This window comes from Argentina silus, assembly GCF_951799395.1.
Source record: "Argentina silus genome assembly, chromosome: 8".
NCBI lineage: Eukaryota > Metazoa > Chordata > Actinopteri > Argentiniformes > Argentinidae > Argentina > Argentina silus.
Window position 1 is genome coordinate 11,992,705 of NC_139662.1, and position 23,605 is coordinate 12,016,309.

At 39.7% G+C, this 23,605-nt stretch overlaps 2 protein-coding genes and 1 long non-coding RNA gene across 4 annotated transcripts; all 3 read left to right on the top strand.

Moving 5' to 3' along the window:
* Positions 1-305: 305 nt before the first annotated feature.
* Positions 306-7,512, top strand: rer1 (retention in endoplasmic reticulum sorting receptor 1). Of its 2 annotated transcripts, XM_083675650.1 has the most exons (8): positions 306-370; positions 1,692-1,777; positions 2,029-2,133; positions 2,600-2,699; positions 3,226-3,304; positions 5,307-5,442; positions 5,634-5,688; positions 7,169-7,512. In XM_083675650.1, the coding sequence occupies exons 2-8, from the start codon at positions 1,697-1,699 to the stop codon at positions 7,177-7,179; spliced, it is 567 nt and encodes a 188-aa protein (XP_083531776.1). In that variant the 5' UTR covers positions 306-370; positions 1,692-1,696; the 3' UTR covers positions 7,180-7,512. The 2 variants fall into 2 exon arrangements, with proteins under 2 accessions (XP_083531776.1, XP_083531775.1); XM_083675649.1 differs by having other exon boundaries at positions 5,634-7,512.
* Positions 7,513-8,269: 757 nt separating this feature from the next.
* On the top strand, positions 8,270-14,730 carry LOC310808148. Its single transcript, XR_014554347.1, has 3 exons — positions 8,270-8,436; positions 14,201-14,321; positions 14,627-14,730. It is a non-coding gene; the product is annotated as an uncharacterized lncRNA (long non-coding RNA).
* Positions 14,731-14,745: 15 nt separating this feature from the next.
* On the top strand, positions 14,746-15,708 carry LOC310808937 (taste receptor type 1 member 1-like; the record flags this gene model as incomplete). Its single annotated transcript, XM_083676036.1, has 1 exon — positions 14,746-15,708. One exon carries the CDS (start codon positions 14,746-14,748, stop codon positions 15,559-15,561), a length of 816 nt encoding a protein of 271 aa, XP_083532162.1. The 3' UTR covers positions 15,562-15,708.
* Between the last annotated feature and the right edge of the window lie 7,897 nt (positions 15,709-23,605).

Below are 23,605 nucleotides of genomic sequence, written 5' to 3' on the forward strand. Positions count from 1 at the left end.
TAGGCTAACCTTCAAAGACTTTTTCAAAGCCAAAATAAATATAGTAGGATACAATGAACAAGACATATTCACTTACACAAATGTTTATGTGTGTTATGTTACTTCTTACAAAACTTTCGTTACGTTTTGTGCTCTTTCAGTCAGAGACCACAGACCGGCTGATGTTTTAATGGTCTCTCCTACAAAACAAAATCTCTGCTACGTGCCAAATGATTGCGCTGGACTTCCAGGGTTTTCGAGGCCCTGGCCTGGATGTTCTCTGTGCTCTTCTAATCTTGCCTGCCGAGCGAATCCTCGCGGAAGTACTGACGTGTTCACATTCGCTAGCACGAGAGGTAGTTGGAGCCGAGTGACACAGCGGCCGCATCAGGTAACAAAATGCCTGTCATATGAGATATTTCCTTTCAGCAGGAAGGGAAACCTGTTGTTGATGTTATGGGTGGCATTTAGGAGATCAATACCGATACATATTTCTATTGATGCGATGCAAATATGATCATGGGAAGGACTGTAGATATTGCTAGCTAGCTAGCTAAAGAGCTCCGTTTCTCTCTTTTCCGGAAGTGAGTTGTCAAATTCACGAAGGTTCTGCCGGTGCTTGTAGTTCAATGCGTAGTCTTTTGAATGAGAAGATTGAGGAGGTGGACTACATAATAATATTTTTCTGTAACAGGGGTTAACTGTTTGCGTCCCACTCGATTTTGTGGGGAGTATAGTAAAACCAACACTCTTTCACAGTCAATTCTAATGAAAGGTGCTTGTTTGAAAACTACACAACCCACAAACGGTCGCTTGAGGAAGGTACAACATTAATTAGCTAGTTAGCTTTTTGTGAAGCTAACTAACGTTAGCATCTTTCAGCCTGCCTTTCTATCCAAGAAAATCAACTACAGTAGCTAAAATTGAAGTGTGACTACATTTAATTTGCTAAATAAACCTGACCGTTAACGTAACCACTCATCCAGCTTCTCACCTTCATAAAGAATAAGTAGTTAGCTATTCTGTCTTGGGATGCCCGGACACTAGCCGCATTCCAAGAGCTAGCTAGTTGATATGTTGCAAATGCAATTCATTAGCTAGCTTGATAGGTAGCGAAAGCTAAGTAACGATATTGCCATGGCACATCCCCGGCCAGAAACGACTCTCTGCAAACCGGCTACATGATCCTTGCTACATTATGGAGGCCGTTTACCATCATGTCTAAGTGTGTTATTATTCAAGATCCTACAAGTGAGCCAGTTATGTCAAGGTTGCTTTCCCATCTAAGCTAGCTATTTGTGGCCAAATGTAGGCCTAGCTTTCATGGCTAGTTAACCTGGACAACCTATGTGGCTAAATGTGTCCATATTTCATATTTTTGTATAGAAAATGAAAATAACTCATGAGTGGTTTGCACTGTTAGGGATATCTAGCTAGCTCTGTCCCATGAAAGGGGGAACTTTATACCAGTGATTTTTAGGGGTCAGGATGATCATAGCTGTGTTCCTTAAACAAGTCTGATAGGGCCATGAGGAGTGCAGCAAATGCAACTAACAGGACTGGCTTTGTGAGGCTGTGCCATTCGGGGTCTTCTTGACATGATAACACACTTCATCATGCATGCTTCAGCCATGCCTGTGTAAACACTGTTTCTTTGAGACCTGTAGTACTGAAGGAAATGTCCGTCTACCTTCTTTTTTTTTTCTCCACAGACAGAATGTCAGAAGGGGACAGCGCTGGTGAATCGATTCATGGGAAACCATCCGCAATCGGTAGCTTTTTCACACGGCTTGGACAGGTACTGACTGCTGCAAGGTTTCCTTGGTTCTGTCATCCTCAACGATAACGGGAAAGATAACCAAAACCAAAAAAACGGTTTTTGATTAAGACAATCAACAGTCATGGTGTCACTATAGTGCCGACAGATAAGAAGATACTAGGCCAACGTTTCCATGAACACACTTCTTTACAATGTGATGTATATATCTAGGCGTAATATTGCTCTCCTGGTAATGGTCCCCTGTGTCATTTCTGTTTGTTTTTTTACAGATCTATCAGTCATGGCTAGACAAGTCAACGCCGTTTTCTATTGGGCGATGGGCTGTCACACTTCTCCTAACCGGCATCTACATGATCAGAGTGTACATATTACAGGTAGAGAGACACACCACACACAGGACATTCTCTGATATTTTGCGCCACACGGGTAGACTTCTACAATGTGCTAGCATTGTGACTGCCTATGGCCCCTGGTCTGAGCATTGATTACTTTATCTTATGGTGACTGATGGATAGATGATTCACTTACTTCAACAAATGTATTTGCTGTAAGTCGCTTTGGATAAAGGCGTCTGCTAAATGCCGTAAATGTAAATGCTTTAATCATAGGCCTAACTCATCCAAAAGTAAAAGGGCACCAATGGAGCATAACAAAACAGCACTTTGGTAGCATTTGTTTTAGACAATAGTTGCCCCCAGATAATAAGCCACTTCTGTAGCATTGCATACATCTGAGAATTTTGTAAAGGAATACTATGTTTTATACTCAAATTTGAATACTTATGGCAAATAGATGTACTAAATGAACACTAATTTGATCATGTTTGCTCTGATTTTCCAGGGTTGGTATATAGTAACATACGCTCTGGGAATCTACCATCTCAACCTGTTCATTGCTTTTCTATCACCAAAAGTGGATCCATCACTGCTTGACGATGCAGGCAAGTTTGAATTCATAATATCATACTTTTCTTTTTGTGTGTTGTTTTAATGTTTAAGGAGTTTAAGTCTCTGCACAAAACTATATGGTAGTGTAATCAGGCATCATGGTGCTCTCAACAAGGCACCTTGAGTGTACATTCAGTGTAAAACAAACTGCAGTAGGAAGAACGGTGTACTGTACCTGAAGTGCTCCTTTGCCTTGAATATGGTGTAATGTTCGAGATGGTGCTCTTTAGAGGCTAGAACACCAGGTATTAGACAATAAAAACAGGTTTCAGTGTCTCCTTCCATAGTAAAGGTGCAGAAAGTCAAAGACACTTTGTAGGTTACATTCTGGAAGTTCACATCGAAATGACATTTTGCTATTTGAAACGAGGGTTAAAACAGGTCAACAAATGGCTCATGATGCATTATACATTGCCCCATTGCATTCTCTTTTGAAGATTAGAATGTTTTGTTTTAAATGTGTCGGGTCATTCACTGATCAACCCCCTGTAAACTTTCTGCCCTTCCACTCACCTCTAGATGAAGGCCCAGCGCTTCCCACAAAGCAGAACGAGGAGTTCCGCCCATTCATCAGGAGGTTGCCTGAATTCAAATTCTGGTGAGAGCCCAGATGTGACCTGCCCATCCCCTGGGTAGTTCAGTTCCCTTTTCTAGCCACAGGTTGTGCATTTAGGCCTGCCAACCCATTTTCTACCCCCAACCTGTGGTAAATGTGCAAACATTCAGGTATGTCTGAGGACTATGTTGACACTCTTATGGGTCCCCTTCTAAACAACTTATAAAGGGTAATCGTAGCCGTCATAAACCCATAAACCATAAACCTCTAAAGCCTATATAAATGCTTCCCAAATAATTTATAAGCAAGTCATACTATATAAAGGGTGTTTTAACACCCATTGGCACTTCCCAAATGTGTTGTGTTCTATAATTAGCATCTGATTTGTTTTTGGGATTTCACTAGAACAACATGTTTTCTATCCATTTCACTTCGTTCTAAAGGTTAAATCATAATGCATATGATGATAATGATGAGGTGGATAGAGCTTTCAGTTCGAGATGAGTTGCTAGCTTCTTACAGGTGCACCAACTGTAAACTCACTGGCTAACTAACTGGCTTGCATCGACAGTTTAGCTACAGTCGTGCTGACAAGCTCATTAGCTGTTATCACAGCCAGCCAGCAAACTAGCTAGCTGTGTGATTTGCTTAATGTCAGACAAAAAGTCTTCATTTGAGCCGTGGTACGAGTGTCCGCAGTGCCGTGAATGGAATGCGATAGCCGTTACCTCAAAAATAGAGTCAACTTCAGGAGTGGATTCAGTGTTCAGCAATACTCTGACTGTAACTGGCTCTTTCTCGCTCATTATTGGCAGTTGAGGCATGAATTTCAGTCATCAGAACTCAAAATATGTTTAGGGGTACAAGCGACTAAAAATGATGGAGCAAGTCACAAATGTGGTATACTGTAACTCTTTTGAGACTCTTTCTATAGCATGACATTTTCCAGTTTGATCCGGGTCGAAAATCCCGGAACTTGGTCCAAGTTTGAGGAAAACATTGGGATATTTCCATAGCAACCGGGTCAAAGTAGCCTGAAGTCATGCATTAGCGAAACATGTTTCTAAAACATTTTTTTGTATTGTATCAGGGTTTTCATTCCCGTATGAATGTTGTGCTTGATATATGAAATGTATGATCTTCGCCAATCCACTTGAACTGCGTCCAAGTTACTTCAATGCTTAGTCTTTTGAATGACACGATTGAGGAGGTGGACTACAATAATAAAATTATGCAGAATAACCAGCGGTTGCTAGCTGGCTAGTAATGCTAATGCTACCAGAATATCGTAAAAAGCTGTTAGCATGTGAGGTGATATTTTCTGCATTCCGTGGTGGCAAGTTTGCAGACAGTGTACGATGATTTCATTCAAATATGTTCTTAGCGACACCCAAAACAACATAGCAGCAGGCTAATGATGAAACAACATCAGTGTCAAGTTTAAGAGAAAGGCGAGGAGAAGTTTGGGCTATTTTAGCTGGGGGTCAATGGCAGAACCTTGCAAGAGGCAAAACGAGGGGAGTGGCCCTACGGATTCCCATTTGTTGCATTTAGCTGTCTTCCTCTATGTTTGAATGATAATTTTCCTGTAAAGCCTTTTAATACACTGATGTTTATATCGTGTTGCTTATCGATGAAATTTAAATTCAAACTATAATGAAGCGCCACCAGATAAAGCACATTGACAATATACTGGACAGCAAGTCATAAATATCACCTTTAGCATGTCATTTTACCTAGAACATTTTTTTAAAGCCATTGATCCAGGTGACGCACTACAATTGGTAAAAAAAAGGCTCTTGACACAGATGCACCACTAACAGTCACGAGAGAAATGAGAACAGAATTTATTTGACAAATGGCAGAGCTGTTGTAAGATTTTGGTATCTACGTATCTAGCCAACAACCAAAACCAGAAGCCCTTCTTGTGCCATCCAAGGGATCGTTTGACTTTAAATTGGATATGTCTGGGAAACCGACCCAAAAGATTGTCAATCGTGTTTGGTAACGTGTTTTTGAAAGCGCTTTTGTCTTTTCTCCGCAGGCATTCGGCAACAAAAGGCATCGTCATCGCCATGATTTGCACATTCTTTGAAGCCTTCAATGTGCCAGTGTTCTGGCCAATACTTGTAATGTACTTCATCATGCTCTTCTGCATCACCATGAAGAGGCAGATAAAGGTATGGTTGTTGTCAGCATCTGTAGGCCTGAAATTTAGTCAGTGGCTTATCAAAGCAAATAATGCCCAGAGAATACCCTCTGCTATCCATACATCTTTGTTTCCTATTAGATTTTTGCTTCCTTTGAAACACCTTAATCTTTCTGTGAATGAAATGGTGCTAACCTTTTGTTTTTACTCCTGTGTCCCCAGCATATGGTCAAGTACAGATACCTACCCTTCACACATGGGAAGAGGACTTACAGAGGCAAGGAAGAAACAGGGAAACCTTTTGCTAGTTAAAAATCACCCCCCCCCCTCCCCTCCCCCACATTGAAAATTAAAGTTATTGAAAAAGTTGAAATGGTGGACAACAGGGGTTAGTAATTGTTTGTGAGTGTTAAAAAAGAGGAAATGGAAAAGAGTTTTGATCCATGGTGACAGTGTTGGATAGTAGTGCCGAGGATCGGTTTTAGTCGGATAACGCTGCCTTTGGTATGGGGTGTAAGGATTTGAGTTTGCGAGCAATCCTCTCGTTGGAATCAGTTGTATTCGTTTAGTGGAAGAAAGGCGGTGCTGCCTTTTGCCTTGTAACCCTTTGGGGTAAGTATAAACTCACCTAGAGGGGTGGCACAGAACGGATTTCAGTGAAACAAATTTGTGGATTCTTAACGTCAAACCCCATCATACTGCTCAATCCCTGTCACTAAGCAAAATAAATCTACCACCTTTTGATGAAGACATGGTTCCTATGCGTTTCTAACATGTTTAATAAGAAGTCTTTAGGTTTAGAATGGAATAACCCAATTAGATATGAACATTTTAAGTTAATGAATGATTTGTCTCTTGTGATCAAGTGTACTATTGCACTGGCTTGAGAGGGTCCCTCTAAAATTGTCCTCTGTACTTCATGCAGTAATTTTCAGTGATCGGTTACACTTCACTTGAAAACGCACTCATAGGATACCTGTCATAACCATTCATTTAAGATTAATGAACCAATTTATAGTCAAACGATCCCTTGGATGGCACAAGAAGGGCTTCTGGTTTTGGTTGTTGGCTAGATACGTTTGCTAATAGTGCAAATTATTGCATGGCCAGAACAGAGTTGGCATAGTCTTGAAAGGTTTTTCATGTCATGTTTTTATACTACATTATGTACAGTGCAGTTCAAGAATGCATAGTTCAAGTTTAGCGTCACTGATTGTTTGATTAATCCCCGTTTAGGATCTCCTAGCTCTCAGAACATCCTTAGAACGTCCTTTTTTGTTAATCCCTCTGCTTTGCCTTTATGTTAAATATATTTTTAATGTACAGTTCAACAATAATATATTAATACTGTGTCATTCACCACTCTTCCAACTCTAAGATGATTTATTGCACATACAGTCATGTGCAAGCCAATTGTATCTCAGCTTTTGCATTATGCCCCATGTGAATCTGCAATTTTTTGGGTAATATTCTTTGAAAATATACATCGTAGTAAACTACGAGTATTCTCGCCTTCAAAAGTTAAAACCCCAATATGCTATTCTCTTTATGTAATGATTAAGCAATTGCATGTTCCACCAAAAGACCTTATGCTTTGAAGAAGCAGTGTAACCAACTGTATTTAAAAGCTGGGGTCCATTCCATGTACATTTTGTAGCCTATACTACACAATTACATTCTGTGTTTATTACAAGTTTGTGGTAAGAGTCTTTCCATTCCAAACAAAAATATTGTTCTCTCTTTCTCTTCTTTTGCAGAGGAAACATAAGAAAAATGAGATTGAGAGCTTTTAATGTAACAAATGGATGAAGGGGGTTGTGAACACGTTTTTTTTTCTCCCACCCCTCCAATTTTTTGGCATTTTTTATCAGTATGCCAGGGATCTTATGATAAGGGTGTGCGGTAGTATTTTTGGTAACCAGAGACATTTTTGGAAAACCTTGATCGGCACTGTAGTGAAGGATCAAAACATTTTTCCTGTAAGAGTACATGTTTCAAAGGGTTGTCTTGAGGATTTATATATATTTTAAAAGATTAAATTGTTTGAGATTATTTTGAACATGTTTTTTTTTTTTTTTTTTTTTTTTTTTCTTTCTTCAAAGCATAATACTGTTTCCAAGTGTTAAATCCACCATCTGTTATTTGAAATTAATTAAAACAAAACTGATAAATTGGATTCTAGATTTATAAAATGTTTCCCATGAAAGAAATTGCATGTTTTTGGTTTTTCTTGTGCTGCAGTTATAAACAAAAAAACTTGATTTTAATAACTTTAAGTGTAATTTTTTCACTCCAAATGCTATTAAAGAGACTGTGTCCCTTCAAACAAGGAGTGGGTGTTTCTGCTTCATGTTTTGGAACCTTTTGTCTCTCGATTAACTTTAATTTTGATAATGAAAATAACCACGACATTGCTGGCAGATGTGATAACTAAAGACATTGCTATGTTTTATATATTGTGCATTTATGCAGTGACGTGTTCGGAAAGCAAATTATTTGTTTTGTTTTCCCCATTTGCAAAGGAAGGAGCTTGACATGCAACATTTGAACTACCTGCGTAGTCAAATCGATCTTCGTCAAGGGGTTAGAATTCCTTTACCACCTCATTATTCTTTAAAGCCAGTGATTAGGGTTCATATTTCCATTTCACATAGATTCATGAATTTCCTGTACAGTGCTGAACATTTGCATTCTCTTGGTTGGTGCTGGTTGATTTATTGATGCAGAAAGAAGCTCATGTAAATCAACACCTGTAAAGTGGGTGAGGCATCACCAGCACCTGAGTACTTGTGTTGTCAACACAGGAACTTAGACCACATCAGACTTGGAACGGGAAAGCAAAAATGAAGCATTTCCTGATTCTCCTGATAATGCTGGGATTTCCTCAGAGTGCCCTGCCTGAAGTCTTATGCAGAGCCTCAGAGTTTAGGCTACATGGAGAATATTTCCTAGGTGGACTTTTTGACGTTCATACTGCCAACAGTTCAATTTTTCATAAGCGACCAGAGGCTGTGGTGTGTACTCGGTGAGTTGTCATATCATATTACCTTCCAACATGTTTCAGTTGTATGCAGCACATTGATAAAAAATTGTTGAGGTAGCAATATAGGAAACATTAGTGATGGTTGACTCTGAAATTGTTTGTCAGACGTTTTCAGACCTTAGAAGTGGTCTTAGATCAGTCCATGTCCAATACAGTCTGTTGTATAGAACCAGCGACTGCCTATGCCTCAACCCAACCCATGAATGGAAAAGAAAGACACCCTCATTTCATTATTTTAGGTGGTTTCCGTTTATGCAGGGTTGGTGGTTACTCAACAGATACTTTGAGAAACATTTTTAGTGGACTATAAATCTTACTTTAAATGTCATGTAAAAGGCATAACAAACATATTGCAAATGACAACATACAACTACTCACGCCATGAAACCCAACTCATGTACTTCATCCTGTTTATCTTCCCACAGAGAGAGCTTTACAATCTCAAGTTATCAGATGTTTCAGGTGATGAGGTTCACTGTGGAAGAGATAAATAACTCCACCCTCATCCTGCCCAATGTGTCACTTGGCTATGACATATTTGACCACTGCTCGGATGTTTTCAACTTCCCTGCAATATTGAGTTTAATCTCCAGAAATTACTCAGTTCATGTCAAGGAAAACAACAAGAAACATTCATCCATAATAGGTGTGGTTGGTGCATTCGGTAGTACAGAGACCTTGACTGTGGCACCACTTTTCATGACGAACCTCATTCCCATGGTAATTCTGTGCTGCAGCATTTCTTTTTTGCTTTATCACATTCTGAAAGGTAGTAACATCACACTCAACAGTGTGACGTCCTGCCAACAGACATCAACAACCACTATTCAAATCTGCCTATGCTGCCATCATTGGTGTTGAATTTGAATTATCAACATATTCACTTCACTTTGGTGTAGTTTTAAAGTAGAGATTCTCAGCTTTTATTTGATGGTATTTGTGTACTTATTGGTTTCACCATTTAGAAATGACAACACTTTTCATACATAGTCACCCTATTTCAGGGCACCAAAAGTAATGGGACAGATTTATTAAATGTCCAAATTAAGCACTCATGTTTAGTATTTTGTCAACAAACATTTACAATAACTGCCTGAAGTCTGTGACCCACTGACCCTACCAGATGCTGGGTATCTTCTCTGGTGATGCTCTGCCAGGCCTATACTGCAGCCATCTTCAGTTGTTGTTTGTTTTAAGGTCTCTTTGCCTAAAATCTTATCATCAGGAAATTAAATGCGTGTTCAGTTGGATTTAAATCTGAAGACTGACTTGGCCAGTCAAGTCCTTTCCACTTTTTGGCCCTGAAAAATGCGACAATGTATGTTTTGGGTCACTGTCTTACTGTATGATGAACTGCATGAATTGGGAGGCATTTGCTTGCACTTGAGCAGACAAGATGTTTCTGTACACTTCAAAATACATTTTGCTGCTGCCGTCAGCAGTTACAATCATCAATTAAGACAAGTAAGCAAGTTCTAGTGACAGCTATAACCTCTGCCAAACCTAACCTCCTTTTTTCTCCAAACTTTCCTCTTGCAATCACTCAGGTACATGGTAATATTAATCTTATCTGTCAACAAGACCTTTTCTCACAACTCTGCAGGCTTTTTAGGTACTTTTTAGCAAACTAACCTGACCATCCTTTTTGTGGATAACCAATGGTTTGCACCTTGCAGTGAAGCGTCTGTAGTTTGGCTGGTGACATATTCTGCGGATGGTAGTCTCTGACACATTCACGCCTACCACCTGGAGAGTGTTCCTGATCCGTGGGACAGTTGTTTTGGAGTTTTTCTTAATTATGGTGAGCATTCTTCGGTCATCCACTGTGGAAGACTCCCTTGGCCTACCAGGCCGTTTGCGATTGCTGAGCTTACAATTGTTTTTATTTTTATTTTTAAAGATGTTCCAAACTGTTGATTTTGGCAAGCCTACGGTTTTGGCTATGTTTCTGATAGTCTTTTTCTGAATTTCCATCCTAATAATGGCTTCCTCTTTAGTCCACTCTAGTCCTGATGTTGACAGACACCAATAGCAAACTCCAAAGGCAAATGCAAAGCCTAAAATCAATACTTGACGTTGACAGCTCTCTTATGCCTGCGTAAATTATGTGATGGAACATACCTGAATTACCAGAAACACCTGTCAAGCCAATTGTCCCCTTACCTTTGGGTACCCTAAAATAGGGGGACTATGCATAAAAAGTGTTCTGAATGCTAAAACCAATATGTACACCAATACCATAAATTCCAATCTGAGAATCTCTACTTTAACCTCATAGTAATTGTTTGATTTAAAATGCAAACTTTGGGAGTGTAGAACCAAAATAAGAAAAAATGCTTCACTGTCCCATTACTTAATTACAGTAAAATATGTGAGACATCAGCACAATTGAAAAATATACAGCACAAGGATATCAAGAGAGAGTGGTCTACAGAGAGAGGTGGGATGGGCTGACAGCAGCTGAGGGGTGGGACTGAATACAATTTCAAGATCTATATAAATGATAACGAAAAATATCATAGCATGTTCACCAAAAATAATACCAAATATACCACATATGACTAAAATTACCATGTGCAAAAATGTTATATTGTGTAAAAAGGAAAAGTACCTTGTATATATAATGTATTTGTAAAAGCTGTAAAAAGAAATGCAACAAAGTTATTATGTCCTCGTTGAGGGAGGTTGGTGGCTGGGTTAATGAAAAAACAAAAACGTAGCCATCTACTACACTTACACCATGCTAAGAAGCGTGTGTGAACAAGTGCACACTATGAGTCAATGGGTATAGAACAAGTAAATACATTTGCGCCCTCCCTTAAGGCACATCCACTTGGAATGAGCCAATAATGGCAGTCCTGGCAAATTTGAATTTTGGTGTTATTGATTCTTGTAAACCAGTTGTGCATGATGATGTCATATTGCTGTGTCTACCTATAAGTAGAGATTCAATACATGGTGGTGTTAGTTGTTCACTCTAAATGCTATCTTCCTTCACAGGTAAGTTATGGTTCTGCAAGTTCTGTTTTAAGTGAGAAAGTGAAATACCCCTCTTTTCTTCGAACCGTGCCCAGCAACAAGGAGATGATGAAAGTGGTCACTCTTATTTTAAAGCAGTTCAATTGGTTTTGGGTTGCATTCATTCGCAGTAATGACGACTACAGTAAGGATGCCCTGGAACTTTTCCAAACTGAGATAAAGGACACTGAAATTTGCTTGGCCTATGTAGAAGAACTCAATGAGAATTCGGATCACTCTAAGACCTTTAAAAGCATAGAGGATCTTAGTGTAAACGTCATTATAGTTGTTACCTTGCAGAGTTATGCAGAGGCACTTGTCCGATCAGCGATAAGGTGTAACGTAGGTAAAAAAAAGGTGTGGATTGCAGGCGATGGTTGGTCCTTGAACACAAGACTCCCAAAAGAGATCGGTATTGAGAGGATCGGCACCGTAATTGGAGTAACGACAAAAGTGGTGACATTACCTGGTTTTGACGATTTCATAAGGAAAGAGCAAAGAAAACGGAGGACTTGTGAACAACGGTCATCTGGAAAGACATGCAATCAAGCTTGTGAGGTCTGCGCTGGTCTGAGCGCAGAAAATATCATTGCTCAAAACCCATCATATTCTTTCGCTGTTTACTCAGCTGTTTATGCTATGGCCCATGCATTACATAATGTGCTACAATGTGACAGCGAGGGATGTCATGACAATGTAACAGTGTATCCGTTCATGGTAGGTACTTGAGGCTTTACACATAGCCTACTAGTTTGAAACCAAATCAACTACATTGTTTAAAGCTGCTCTTCTCAGTCCTTTTCCACTCACAGTAACGACCCTAAAACCAAGGATAAGGAGATGTAGGCTATTTGTTTTTTGGGGCGGTTACAATAGAATTGTAAATAAAACTGTGATTTACATTTACAAGACCCACCCCTCTGTTCACAGACACAAATGTTAGGGGCTCAATGGGGTCTGTTCTCATTTCTTTGTGCACCACCTCATGCACTCGGATCTGTGCATTAAGGGTCAAGGTCTCCACATTGCTCCACATCAACAAGGTCTCCACATTGCTGCATATTTATGTAATTTCAGTCACTAAAGGTCCGTCCCCCCTCCTTTGCGCTTGGTGGGCGCGTAGCTCCCAACTGCAGAGCAAAATTGTAATTTGCGCGCCTATACCTATTTTTTTTTCTTAGCGTCACACTGGATTGGATTTCCCATACTCACATATTGACCGATAATAGTGGCATTGTCCAATGCTACACATACATTCAACAAGAAAAGGACCCGTCATCATTGCAAATGTGATGATTCGATATTTTGTGTTGACAAGCTGAAGTGCAGTGTATAGTGATCTACATTCCTTTACGTTGTAGCCTCAAGCCTCGAAATATATGTCTGTAAGTACATAAAGACTTATTTGAATAACTAAATATGAGCTCTTGTAAGTCAAGTATTTTATGTTTTGTAGTTTATCTTATGCAATGCTAACTTCGCCTATGGCGTTTCCCTGTATATGTTAGCCTACAGCTATGGCAAAGAGCAGGCAATTTAGTTGCTTTATTATTTAAAGCCTAATGATAATGATGACATTCCAGTTTTTATAATTTACTATCCAGAAGGATTGCCTTCAAAATAAAGGTTTTCTAGTCATAGGACAGGAATTCCTCAGACAAATCTATCTTGAATTGATGATTTCTCTTGGCCACCAGAGGGGTGGGATTTTGAGGCACAGGGTGTTTTCCCAAGTACGTAAAGTCTGGAACGCCTATACGCTCACACCTTTTCAAAATGTCAATACCAAATCTTCGAAAGTGCGGAGCCAGCAGTGCGTAAAAGGCGCTGAGCACAAGGACATCAGAAAAGACCCAAATGTGACCCGTTTACTTAGAGTTAGGGTTAACTGTATACATGGATCTCTGAATGGATTCCTATCAATGGCGCATGAAGAGATTTTTACGCTGCCAAACATTTATTGCATGCTGGCTGAGAGCTGCATGTTGAGCCATCAATAAATCACAAGCTCCAGTGTGGGTGGTTGCACTTTATGGTGCAAAGATTGAAGAAGTCATGTAAGAATAAGAAAATCTCTAATTTCGAGAACGACTTGATTTAGTTGTAGGATTATAACCCACAGTTGCTGTCAACAACAGTCTTTTTGGCAAGGTGAAATTCAGAGTTTAACATGAGTTTCAAGACGGAAACATGCAAATTCCAACCCAACCGCAAACTCACCCCAAAGCTGCTCCCCTGCTGTGAGCAGAAAAGAGATTGAGAAGTGCAGGTTCATGTTTTGCTATTTACTACTTCGAAAGTGATCTATAAATCATTTCTCTTATAAGCGTATTGATATTAAATAACCCCTTATAATCATTGACAGTAGTTGGCTTAATAATTGAGTGTTAAATGTTCTCACAATTCTACATTCACATCGTATTTCAGGTTCTCAGAGAATTAAAGAAGATAAACTTCACAGTTTTAAACCGGAACGTTCAGTTTGATGCCAATGGAAACCCATTATCTGCATCATATGCTGTAGTTTTCTGGAACTTGAGTGGCCATTCTGAGGTGGTCGGCTCATATGAAACTCATCCAGTAGTTCAGTTCTCTATTGACAGTACTAAAATTCAGTGGTATACAAAAGGACCAGTAAGTTGTGGATTTTCTAATCACAGAATTACATGGTCTTTATGTCTGCAAATATTACATCGGTAAAGTGGTCATAACTTTTTGTCCTGTTCAGGTACCCATTTCAAGGTGTTCTCAGGAATGTTCCGAAGGTTATATAAGGAGACAAGATGGGGTCCACAGATGTTGTTTTCATTGTGACGTCTGTCCTAGTGGGACTTATGTTAACTACACAGGTAAGCAATCCAGCGGTAAATAGAGATATCGTCTTGAATTATGGTTCTCATTTACACTCTTAAAGATTGATTTACTGGGTGGGTGCACTAAGTGCAAAGCTCGCATGAGTTTTCACGTTTTCAAAATGTTGCTTTGTTTTATGGTTGTTCTATCCTCTACTGAAAACAGACCTGTGCAAACTGTGCACCTGGTCTAAACGGTTTGTACATCTGGCCTTTATCTGGAATATCCACTGAATATGCAATAATTATATGCAGTCTAATACTGAAGAAATGATTTCTGTCTTTTTCTCCTGCCAAAACAGTGGACAAGTACACATGCAACAGCTGTAAGACGACAGAGTGGTCATCCGCAGGGAGCACCCACTGCAAAGAGCGTTCGGTGGAATATATTCTTTTCACAGAACCACTCACCATACTACTCATGTTGTCCACTAGCTTCATGCTGATGGTCACGGTAGCCATCGCCATTCTCTTTGCTTTGAAGTATGACACGCCGGTTGTTAAGTCTGCTGGGGGACCCATGTGTTTCCTCATGTTGGGTTGTCTGAATGTATGTGGCATTTCTGTGTTCTTTTTCTTCGGTTTGCCAACCCATATCAACTGTATATTACGGACTTTGTTATTCTCTTTGTTATACACGCCATGTCTAGCTTGCTTTGTTGTGCGCGCCTTTCAAATAGTTTGTATTTTCAAGATGGCCTCCAAGTTCCCCAAGTTTAACAGGTGGTGGGTGAAGTATAACGGACAGTGGCTGGTCATCGCTGTATCCTTTGTATTTCAGGCTCTTGGTCTTTTAGTAGGATGTATTATCAGTCTTCCCAAACCATTTAACGATACAACATCGTACAAAGACCAAATAATACTAAGTTGTGGAACTGGTATTGAAGGACAACAAATCGTCTATGCGTTATTGCCTATGGTCCTGTGCATCCTTTGCTTTATCTTCTCATACATGGGGAAAGACCTGCCGAAAAACTACAATGAGGCAAAAGCAATAACCTTCTGCCTGCTTCTCCTCATCCTGACCTGGGTCACCTTTTGCACAATATACATATTGTACCATGGCAAACACATCTCAACATTTAGTGCAATGTCAGTGTTGTCCAGTTCATACTGCATCGTTCTCTGGTATTTCCTCCCAAAGTGCTACATCATCATCTTTCAGCCTGAGAAAAATACTCAACAGCATTTTCAAGGTATCATCCAGAGTTATACTCAAAACATCAGCAAGGAGTGATCCTTGACCCATCAAATGGAATTTAATAGTTTAAGCATTATTTTGATCGTATTATGTATACTTGCTTTTCTTTAGACATAAATGGCGTTTTGTCACATTACGTCACATTACGACGACTGATTGTTGAGTAATTCAGGTCTGCATTGATTGCACATTCTGAGAGAAGCATACAGTAGGTGTAAATTATTATAATACAAAAATACTCAAATGTTACAGTGTAACTGCACATGTAATCTCTTACATCTTTGCAATAAATGTATGTAAATGGTGTCCCCTTTGGGGTTTTTGTTTGTTTTTACCCTCATTAGTCATAGTTGATGATATGTTTTTTAACATTCTGCTGTTTCAGTAACTGAGGAAATGTAATACATAGTTTGTGTAAGTGTAATATATAGTTTGTGTAAGTGTAATACATAGTTTTACCACATGATGTCGCCGGTCGACTTTGACACAGCTCTGAGGTTGTGGAACTGGCCTGCGAGGCTGCGCCCTCCTGCTCCGTGTGTAATTGGCATGGATTTACCATCTGTTTATCCTCCTCTAATCCCAATTTCCAACTGTTAGGGCAACTTCACCCTACACACCTGGTCTCTGGCCTCACCAGTCACCACACTAGCTGTTGAGCATAGCCCTTTGTCCCCAGTATTTCCTCTAAGGGGTTACGTTATTAATTGTTCAGTCATTATGGGGTCTATTCTAATTTCCTTGCGCACCACCTTACGTGCGCGGATCTGTGGCTTACGCGGCAAATGTGCGTGGGGACCTCCAGAATTCTAATATCTCGCGCCTTTGGTGCGGACACATTTGAGCGGTGTCTCACAAATATAATACATATGAGCATTGTCATCTCATATTTTTTGCGCAAAGTCTCCATGTTCCCTCCGCGCTGGAGAGGTTGCATAAAGTCCAGCAACACTACTACACTTCACTACAATGCTGTTATGTTAGCATTGAAATAGCAAATAGCATTGCAACCCTTATCTGTGGTAGATGTTTCACTTTTTAGTGGTCTTGGTCGTGAGCCTACCTTGATAGGGTCAGTTGTTATTAAATAGCCTAAATATATATAGTTTCAAATGCATCGTCATTATTATCTACCAATTAGAAAGAATGTCCGTGCTGATGGAAGGAATATCGGTCCAAGAATAACAATATATACAGTTAAAATATGTATTGTCATATGTACCTCCACTCCAAAGCAGGTGGGCTATACAGCCTTCAAAATAAAAGTTTTATATCCATAGGACCTAGAAATTCCATAGACAAATATCTTATATCTTGCATTGAACTCAAGTGCGTAAAAGTAGCAATGAAATCAGAAAAGACCCCAGAGTGCAGAAATGTGTCAATCATTCAACCACCATATGGTGTATGGGGTCTATTGTGATTTCCTTGCACTCCGCGCCTTTTAAGAAATTCTGGCTCCGCACTTTCCAATATTTGGTATTCCCATTTTGAAAAAGTGCGCGTGTTCCAGACTTCACGGACTTGGAAAATGTCACCCTCTGCCTCAGACTTCCACCCCTCTGTGAAGGCAGCCCTTCTGGATAGTAACATAAACACTGGGATCTCATCATTACCATTAGGCATTAAATAACATCTGATAGCCTGTACTTTGCCGCAACCTGCTTTGGAGTGGAATTGAATGGTGGAGAGTAATGCCCTAATTTTGCCACGTGAAACTTCTAATGCGGGGATTAATTGCACTTGAGGGGAATCTTTAATGCAGTGCAACATGTTTGTGTCACCTCTATTATTTCAATAAACCATATGATCCTATCGATTTCAGTGAAATTATCTAAACCACAGGCACACAAACAAAAAATGTATATGTGCCATAGTGCTATCTATGCTATATGAGGGCTTGCGAGTGAGAATGCAATTGTACTGTAATAAACTGTCCTGTATCCCAGTACATACATTAAAATGACAATACAACTTTGAACTGTATGCATTCTGTGTATTCTGTATGTATTCTTGGACCGGATTCCCTTCATCAGCGAGGCCATTTTTTAAAAATTGGTAAGCAATAATGACACATATATTTGAAACTATATATATTTAGGCTATACCCTGTAAGTATACTAAATGACCGAGACCACTCAAAAAGTGAAACGTACTATCACAGATAAGAGTTGCAGTGCTATTTGCTATTTCAATATATGTTTTTAAATTCTTTCCACTTTCACTTCATCAAATGGCCATGATATGAGCAATGTTACGTTCAATTTCGCACACTGCCCCTACCGCTCTAACATTTTTTTTTATTTTGCGCGTAAAAAATCTGATGAGAATACTGGGCTGACATTAAAATACGCGCTGGAGCTTCGCACGCACATTTGGCGCGTAAACCACAGATCCGCGCACGGAAGGGTTAGACCCTCGTGACTAAAGTTTGACTTCGTTCTGAGTTTGCTTGTTTGGCAGTTTTGCTGCATCATCAGTGAAGTGTGACTGCCTTTGAAATAGTCTTTCTGGGGAATATGGAGAGAGGACAACTGAGTCCTTGGAAATGACTCCCACCAGCGGCACAGTTACTGAGAGGAAAAGTAGACTAGGACAAGGCTATGATAGGAGTTACATATGTACGTCACTTGTCACTATACTTACCTTCCCACACTTCTGGTGTTCAGAGATGTTACACTTCTGTTGCACTTTCACTTACACTTGTCATAGTGGACATAGGAGCAGTGTGTGTGTGTGTGTGTGTGTGTGTGTGTGTGTGTGTGTGTGTGTGTGAGAGAGAGAGAGAGAGAGAGAGAGAGAGGGAGAGAGAGAGAAAGAAAATCTACGAAACCATTACATGTTGTATGTCAATCAATAATGCAACTCTGTAAAACATGCTGATATCTATGGCACTCTCTTTGTTCTTGCCTGATTATCATTTTTGGCTTTGATAATATCGATTGGAATCAAGCATAGCTCAAAATCATTCTATGTAAAACACATATTCAAAGTTAATTTCCCAATGAACAGAATGACCCTTTCCTGTTGAGTAATAGGACGGAGATATACATGTAATTTAATACATCTAACAAAAGGAACCAAAGGATCTTCCAAGATGTTATGACAACTTCATTTTAGACGAGTCACACTGTCAAATTTGAAACCTTTTAGGAGATGGGGTGCCCCTGCGGGAAACGGAAAAGGCCTTACCTTGGGGGGTATGTGACCATTTCAGAGGGTAAATTGCTATTTTGTTGCGCCCATTCAATCCTCTGGCAAGGAGAAGGGGAGGTTGGACCGTGAAACTAGGAACGAATCGGTAAATAGTGCCACTAAGCATGGCATATGGCGCGGTTCGCCAGCTGAACGCTGACACCAACAAATTGACGATTTCATACCAATTTTAGGGTAGTGCATGATACATGCCACACACGTTGTTTAACAGAGTATACCATAGTATTTAGGTGTTTCAACAGTTATTCTGTCCATTTAATGTCCACCATGGGTTGTAATTAGACAACTGAGTAAAGTGACAGTAGCCTGTATGTGCAAAGGATAACTGGGCTTATTCCCGTAATCAATTAGCAATTGGGAAAATATCGACATTTTGGGATAAACCTTTAATGCTATATACACATCTGGCATCTAGGAGTAGTGCGAAAATGTCCCTTTTGTCTCCGTTTTATAAATTGAAGACACCAGCAACCAAATTCCTATTTGCTGAGAGGGTGCATATTTCTCCGTCCTACAAAATATGGAGCGAGGAAAATCGGGGGAACGCCCCCTGGCTTTTCACTTGTACACTCCGATTTTCCACTTTTTGTATATAAAGGAGAAACCCTGGGAAAACCTGCTTGAGCAACTAGACACAAGAACGTCTTTCTTTAGCGATGCACCCACCAAAGTTGTAAACCCAAAAGATGTTTCAGTTTAAACGCGCAGAATTTTTAGTCGCCTTGCATAGCATATACACTGTCGAGGCTTTTTCACTACTGTAATTCAGTAGACCATTGCGTGTCACAGAACTTGTGATCACCTAAAGTCCCAAAGTTAGGTTGTATATCTGTGTTTTGTGCTTCTGATATTCAATAGTTTTGCATGTCTCGTAGTCTATGACTTTTACAAATGTTATAGCAGGTTATTTAGCAAATTTGTGTTTGTTGATTCTTTCTAAAATGTGGAGGTCTAATCAATCGTGAAAAGCACCCTTCAGGTTGTCTAATTTGAAAGGTTACCAGTCACTAAACGAATGGGCTACAAATAAACAATGACACACGTGCATAGTGGACGTAGCCTATTAGCGGTATGTGTGCAATTTAAGAATGAGAATGCTTTAGTAGCCCCCCTTACATAGTCAATTGCTGTGAATGATCGATCCCTCCACTGACTAACTCAATGAAATGTCATTAGAATTCGACTATGGCCTAGGCCTACTGTTCTGGCAAATTAAACCAAAGCGTAATTACGCACATGAGAGGGAACGTTTATTGTCATATCCCCAATGGGATCAAATTAATCAAGTGGTTATTGATATACGTTTCATACAGAGGTTTATAGTAACACATATTAATCCGTGTCTGAATTATGTGAAGTTATCGAATGACTAGAACAACTTTTAACATATTTTTTTCAAGTATTTGTTATTGTGAGTGGAAGAAATATGAAACAACAGAAAATAGTTGGGGCTTGTTTTGCACACATAGGCCTATGATATGCTCAATGCATGATTCGCGACATAGAGAGCGGTCAGCACTGTTGGCGGATTGGATCTGTCAACGAGTGACTCCTCTTAGTCCGTTTTCAATACTCCAAAAAGTTTCCATTTCCAATCCAGTCATACGCTCGGCGACTCTGTTGTTTTACGCACGGGCAAAGACAGTGTGCTAGAAAGTAGCCACTTTATTCTTATTTAAATCCGTTTGAAGTGGTGTAGAGTAAATGGCAGATGTTTAGCAATTCAAGGCGCATCAATACCCATGAGCTATAGTGCTTAACAATGACGCTCCTCTTTTGTTAGGCGCTTGTGTCTTTCAGTCAAGTGCTCGACAAAGGATTCATCCTCCGCGAGTTATAAAGTTACTTTCCACTAGTTCATTTCGGCTCTTGAGAAAACCCTAAGCGATGTTAATGTGCACCTCTGTTCTTTTCAGACGGTAACCCCGGTGCACATAGCCAAACACCAACCATTGTACGCCTTAACCAAAGTAAAGACCCTTAAATAACCTGGAGACTAGTCTATAGAAATTCATGATATTTGATGTTTGATCAGAGCTCCGCCAACAGGCCCGTCGCGTGGCTTTTAAACATATCCCTGTATCCATATATTTGAGGGAGATATCTGTATAAACGGGGCATCTGAATGAGTAGTCTACCTGAGCTTGTGGTTCCGAGCATAGTCCTTCAATAAACATTAGATCCAGTTTGGGTAAAGTCCCTGAATAGTGAAGAGGCGGTTCCTCGATTTGTTTCGGTCTCTGTTGCCGTTTCTATACAGTAGCCTATGAAACAGCCCTCAGAGTTAAAAATAATTATAATAAAATGTTTTGACAGATTAATTAAAAGAAGTCCAATTAATTTAAATGGCCAGAACTGCAATCTATAGGCTGTTTATCAATGTTGTATTACAGTGCTGGAATAAGCATGTAGCAATTTAGTTAATAGTTTGTATCAAGGCATCTCCATTCGATGTACCTTCTCTTTGCTGTGTAATGCAACCATTCTCTTGCTAATGATGTCGAGTTTTACTCTGGAAAAAAGTTTATTGCAGGTAATTGTATAATTGCTTCACTAATTGTTGTTAACAAGTCCTCGAATACTCCAATTATTACAGCACTCTTTGTAGGGTCCCCTGGCAGGCATACATAACAAAGGACTGTTGGGTTTAATGAATTACCCGAAGGAGAAAAGTGAAAGTGGAGGGAAAGCCTGAGGTCCTTTTATAAACATACACTTAACTTGTTGTTTAATGGCATGTTATTATCATGTCCAATTCGGACACAAGTCACTTATGGCGCTATTATCATGGAGAAAGAGATAGCCTATACATGCTCTTTTGAAAACAGTAAGAAAGGGATGTGGGTGTAATCTAAATACATTTTTAGAGCTTCGTGAGAGTAGACTGTGACTGTTGTAAATTGTAACCCCTTATTTAATGAACATATATTCATTCTACTCCAGCATATATCAATTTCATTAGCCTATCTCTTTATAGTTTTGAATCGACTTCCTTCGGTTTAAGCAGTGACAATTGAAACGATTTACCCTAGCCTATACCGCGTAATCAACGGTGAAATCTTTTCAGTGTTCCCCGAAGCAAAAGAAAAGATTGCTAGCTATGTTGCAAATTAGGCTACCACGGTTGGGCATGTTAAATCTGAGCGTGAAAACGCGGACATAATACAGGACCCAAACTGGACAAAAGAAAGAAACCAAGGCAGAAACCATACCATGGAAGCGCGGACAAATTTCATACTGATTAAACGCTGTATTATCTCTTGAAAACATAGCATCGAAATTACGAAACCAATTTGTTGGTACATTATACGCAATTAGCCCACTATAAAGACTCAATATAATGCTATATGTCAATTTATTAGTATTTAGTCAAAGTGCTTTGGTATTAGGTGGCTATAAACATTGGTCTATAACTTCATCATATTAACCTCTATTATAAAGGCCTCGATTTAAACATGACAAAGTTATAGAATTGACTGGTAAAGATTCAAAACGATCTGCTTTTATCACTAAATTACCATCTCACTCTTTTATATTGCAGTGCGGTCACTTTATGATAGGCCGGTCACAAATTAGGCTACAAATTACTGTGGTGCTGCAATAGGGCTCATCCGCCAATTAGTGCTATGTCTTTTTATTTTGTTCCAAGTTGAATATGGCTAATTCTATATTTCATGCATTTTGAAAGATAACTTTCTTTTTTCTATATTTCTATATAGGCGTTTTTGATGAGAAAAGTCTCGCAATCTCTCAGACTAGGCCAACATTTTCTTTATTTCTTTTTAAGCATGTTTGCTGAAGTATTCCCTGACATAAGGCATTTGCCACTGCCTTTCTCAACTCTCTTGAACACGGGACAATGCTGTTTCGTGTTTGAAAGTGAGGGAGATCTTTGATATGGCCCACTTTTGTGGACACAAAACGGACAGAAGAAAAGATCAATGGCCTCTCACTATACTGCCGTCTATTCATCGTCGCTTTTGCTCTCAACTCAATACACTGGGATGTAAATTCACGAAGCCTCTCCCTTTCCCCGCCATTTGTTCCCGCGCGTTCAATTGTAATCTACACACATCCATTGTGTCTGGAATCAAATCTGAGGGATTTGAGCAACTTTGAAAGTAGTCTATAGACATCCATTCAGCCTGTCGCGTGTCCTACAAATGGCGCAAACAAATCATGCCCAGGTTTTCTTTGGATTTTTCACTTCAGCTGTTTTTAGAATTTATAGCCCTTCTTATTTTATGGACACGGCTACTCCCATAGCAATGCCGCTGCCATCGCTCTCTCTCTCAATGATAGTCATTGTTCACGATGAGAATACAAACCTTTCGGCCTTACTTGTTTATATTCGAGAAGGTGAACACAGAATGTACACAGAGAGCATGTACGTACATACATATCTTGCTATGACTATTTCATGGAGAAGTCCCCTCCGACTCATGGTGGTCGTGTACCTGTGACGCGCAGAGGACGGTAAGGCCTATAGATACAGTGGTTCAGCTGGCATGACTTTCCCAAGGGTGAGCCTTTTGAGGGTGCAGTGTGGAGAATCAGGAGGCGAGGGCCCCAAGACAGGGGGCGGCCCAGCGATTCTCCGCGGTGCCTGGTGTGAAGACAAAAACAGTGTCACGGCATTATAACTAAAATAAAACAAAAAAGTGGTAACGAAAGGTCCCTATATCTTATATATATATATTTGTTTGTATTTAATTGTGTGCCGTTGCACATAGTCCATTGTCATGGATTGTTGAGACAGGTGTGTGTCGTGCTCAGAGCTTGCGCAACAGGTGACTTAGGTTCATATTACCAGAAAATCGAAATGTTGTGGAGACATGGAGAGAATTTCCACGGTGCTGCCTTC